This window comes from Cibotium barometz, chromosome 3 (genome assembly GCF_041138505.1).
Source record: "Cibotium barometz isolate CiBa-2024 chromosome 3, ASM4113850v1, whole genome shotgun sequence".
NCBI classification, from domain to species: domain Eukaryota; kingdom Viridiplantae; phylum Streptophyta; class Polypodiopsida; order Cyatheales; family Cibotiaceae; genus Cibotium; species Cibotium barometz.
Window position 1 is genome coordinate 47,347,151 of NC_141048.1, and position 3,611 is coordinate 47,350,761.

Here is a 3,611-nt window from a genome sequence, read left to right on the forward strand (position 1 = left end):
GCTTTGAGGCCCAATATATATTAGAGCTTCAACACTATAATGTGTATGCAAGTTGGACTCTTTATATTTAAGAACGAGAAGAAAGGGTACGTTCTTAATTTCCAAGGACTACAACAAGACCTTGTGTGTGCGCGAAGACAGCTAGGATTGGCATGACTCATAATAGTGACTTTACTCAAAAAGACTGCAGCGAGCTTCAAAAAGCCTTCTGGAGCGAGGAAAAGCCAGAGAGTACTCATGCAATGTATATATAGTTAGAAGAAAGAATTTGATATAATTTGAGAGAGAGAGAGAGAGAGAAGAGAGAGAAGAGAGAAAGGCGCTGTTTGAGAGAGAGAGAGAGAGAGAGAGTACTCAAGCAATATAGAGTCAAAAAGAAAGAATTTGATATAATTTGAGAGAGAGAAGAGCAAGGAACGCAGCACGCTGTTTGAGAAAGAGAGAGAGAGAGAGAGAAAGAGACCAGTGCCCACTTCACCTCTGACATACATAATCTATTATTATCTCGCCTACACAATCTGTTATCTCGCTGAATCTATTATCTCCACGTTCTTGGAAGAGAGAGAAAGTGAGTCTCATATGAGAGAGAGAGAGAGAGACAAGGTTGGTAACTGGTTGATTCGAAGAGCGCCATCGAGTACCTACTGCCCAATGAGAGAGTATCTGAGTCGATACTACCTAATTAAGAAAGAGATGGCTAGAGAGTGAGTGTGTACCGCCCACGTAGAGATAATAGCCTAGACACACACAGAGAGAGAGAGAGAGAGAGAGAGAGAGAGAGAGAGAATGGATAATTGCCTGTTTTCAAGTTATTAGTCTTTCTCTCTCTGGACTCTCTCTCATCTCTCTATGCACACTACATACTATAGTGAGTACAGAACTGAGAAAACACACACACTCTCTCTCTCTCCCTCCCCGCTGTCTCCCACCCACCACTGACCACCTTCTGCGAGAATCGACCTGTTCTCTTGCAGGAGCGCTTGTTATTTTTTGGCAGACCTTCTGCAGTGTTCTATTCACCGAGCTGTCCTGCAACACAATAAACAGCAACACTTCTCTCTCTTCTCTCTTCTCCCTCTCTCTCTCTCTCTCTCTCTCTCTCTCTCTCTCCACGTTATATATATAGGTGTAGCCTTCCTAGCAGTTTTATAAGTCACACCTGCACTTTTAGCAAGGTTTCCGTTCTACTACCATGGCTATCTCTAGCTCTCTCCTGTGGGTTTTGGGGTTTAATGCCATGCTTTTTGCACTTGTCTTGCAGGTATCTTCATTGTCATGCTATGCATTTTAATACAAATTCTGTTTCCCTCCATGTCCTCACTCTGTCTTGTTTGTTCTTGGGTATCCTTGATTCAGCATAACCAACTGCAAGCTGCACTTCATTACGCAGACAGCCAAGGTTAAATTGGGGTGATATAATCTTCGATGATCTTCACTGCACTGATTTTTTGTTGCTTTTCAGGGCGCTGATTTACAGCAGGTTCCAATACCAGCTGCCGCTCCAACCCCAGCGCCCCTAAGTAAGCATTTAAGGTCAAACGCATGTAGTCACAAGCAATCAATGAAGTTGATTAGGTGAGCGAAATGCCTGATTAGTGTGGTGTACGCAGATTGCACGTCAGCCTGTGCGTTCAGATGTAGCGAAGCCGGGCGGCCTAAAGTATGTTTGAGGGCGTGTGAAACGTGCTGTGACCGATGCCACTGCGTGCCGCCGGGGACGTCGGGCAACCATCATGTGTGTGGAGCTTGCTATGTGAACCAGACCACCCACGGAGGGAAATCCAAGTGCCCTTAAGCGCTTAGGGCTATCCTGCTCTTCCAAACTCTTTTTTGTACAAGTGTAGTGTGCAAAGGAACCCTCAGTTTTTGTTTGCCCTTTGATCTTTTAACCCTGCCTAAAACTCGTATGTTACTGTATAATCAATCTATTTGTTGAATATATTAACTATCGGTATTTTAAGTTGCCAAAATAGAGCTTTAACAAATGCAGGACATTTTCCAGAAGAAAGGGTCAACCCACCTAATGGAGGCTGTTTATTCAAGTTATGGTTAGCGTGGTTGTAGTTACAAACATTTCCTTGTTGACCATGGTGCTATTGACAAAAAAGAAGAAGAAGTGCTTGAGTAGCGAATAACACATTGAATGTTTCTAGTAGGCACCACATCGAAGGCCACCTAGCAACTAGTGATACCTCTAAAAGACTCTCTCTCTCTCTCTCTCTCTCTCTCTATATATATATATATATATATATATATATATATATAAAATACAAATGTATATAATATATATATGTGTATATATATGTGTGTGTGTGTGTGTGTGTGTGTACATGTGTATATATATGTGTTAATATACATATATTTATTTACATATGATAGTATAATGATTTACGCTTTAAGCTACCATTCAAGAGTTCTTTGGTTCAGGTCCCATTTCTTACACTTGATGTTATCTACAACATTTTTTTAGTCCATTAGCTTGAGGTTGTGTACTCTCTCTCTCTCTCTCTCTCTCTCTCTCTCTCTCTCTCTCTTCTTAGAGGACTTCAATGCATGGATAGTAAGTAAGTGTGTGCATATGCATAAATTCTTGTACTTTCAATCTTGCTTTCAAAGATAGAAGACCTAGAGAGATGGGGACACTACATCATTATAGTACACTTGTGGCCATCACCACAAGTAGCATCACCATAAGCAGCAATTACTTTCTAGTTTTCAAAGCCATGCATGAGGTGAGCACACCACGATCATCACCAAACATAGGTACATTAAAGAGAGTTGGGTTTTGGGAATTGGGAGCCATGCATGAGCTACTCACATCTATAACTTGAAGTCTAGATGGGCTGCATCAAATAATCTCACTCTTGCCCATTTAAGGAGGAGTCAAACATATTGGATTTCATAATGGAATTTGTTGCTCTCATGCTACACATACATGGTTTTACCATTGACACCACCATCTAGCAAACAACTCATACCTTACCTTCACTCTTAACATATGCATGTCCCCACCACCCTCCCCTTGATCCCCCTTTCTCCACCTCCTCTCATTCATTTTTATCATGACCATTCAAGGAGTCAAACATACTGGATTACATAATGGGATTTGTTTCCCTCATGCCCACACATACACGGTTTTACCATTGACACCACCATCTAGTAAACAATTCATACTGTACCTTCACTCTAACATATGCAAATCCCAACCACCCACCCTTGATCCCCTTGGCTCCACCTCCTCGCATTCATTTTTGTCATGATTTCAATTTTGTATATAAGAAACATCCATGTCCCTTCATTTTTTATCTCGATCTTACCTTGCCCATCTTCACTCTCACTTCAAACCATTCTCTATCATTCACAGATCTATACATGCTAGATGTTCTAACATCACTTGTTCCACTACCAAGCCTCATGTGGACTTATAGCCACAAAACAAATAGTATGGCAAGAACATGCAACTCACCTTTGCCACGAAGGGGAGGTGGGTGCAAATGGATCTTTGTATGTGAGATGTAACGATCCTTTCGATGCCTTACCCATTAGAAAAAGCATACATTTCTAGTCAAACACAATGTAGAGTTATGCAAACTCTTCTTGAACGTGATGGA

At 41.4% G+C, this 3,611-nt stretch overlaps 1 protein-coding gene across 1 annotated transcript; it reads left to right on the forward strand.

Annotated features, from left to right (window-relative positions):
- Positions 1-1,102: 1,102 nt before the first annotated feature.
- Positions 1,103-1,970, forward strand: LOC147640160 (cypmaclein-like). Its single transcript, XM_086823227.1, has 3 exons — positions 1,103-1,261; positions 1,463-1,520; positions 1,611-1,970. Exons 1-3 carry the CDS (start codon positions 1,193-1,195, stop codon positions 1,793-1,795), a joined length of 312 nt encoding a protein of 103 aa, XP_086679353.1. The 5' UTR covers positions 1,103-1,192; the 3' UTR covers positions 1,796-1,970.
- The last annotated feature ends 1,641 nt before the right edge of the window (positions 1,971-3,611 follow it).

What these genes read in the sequence shown, in the direction of transcription:
- LOC147640160 (XM_086823227.1), top strand. Translation starts at nt 1,193, where the DNA reads ATGGCTATCTCTAGCTCTCTCCTGTGGGTTTTGGGGTTTAATGCCATG. An exon ending in TTTTTGCACTTGTCTTGCAG is followed by an intron (nt 1,262 to 1,462) that starts GTATCTTCATTG and finishes GTTGCTTTTCAG; the next exon opens with GGCGCTGATTTACAGCAGGT. An exon ending in TCCAACCCCAGCGCCCCTAA is followed by an intron (nt 1,521 to 1,610) that starts GTAAGCATTTAA and finishes TGGTGTACGCAG; the next exon opens with ATTGCACGTCAGCCTGTGCG.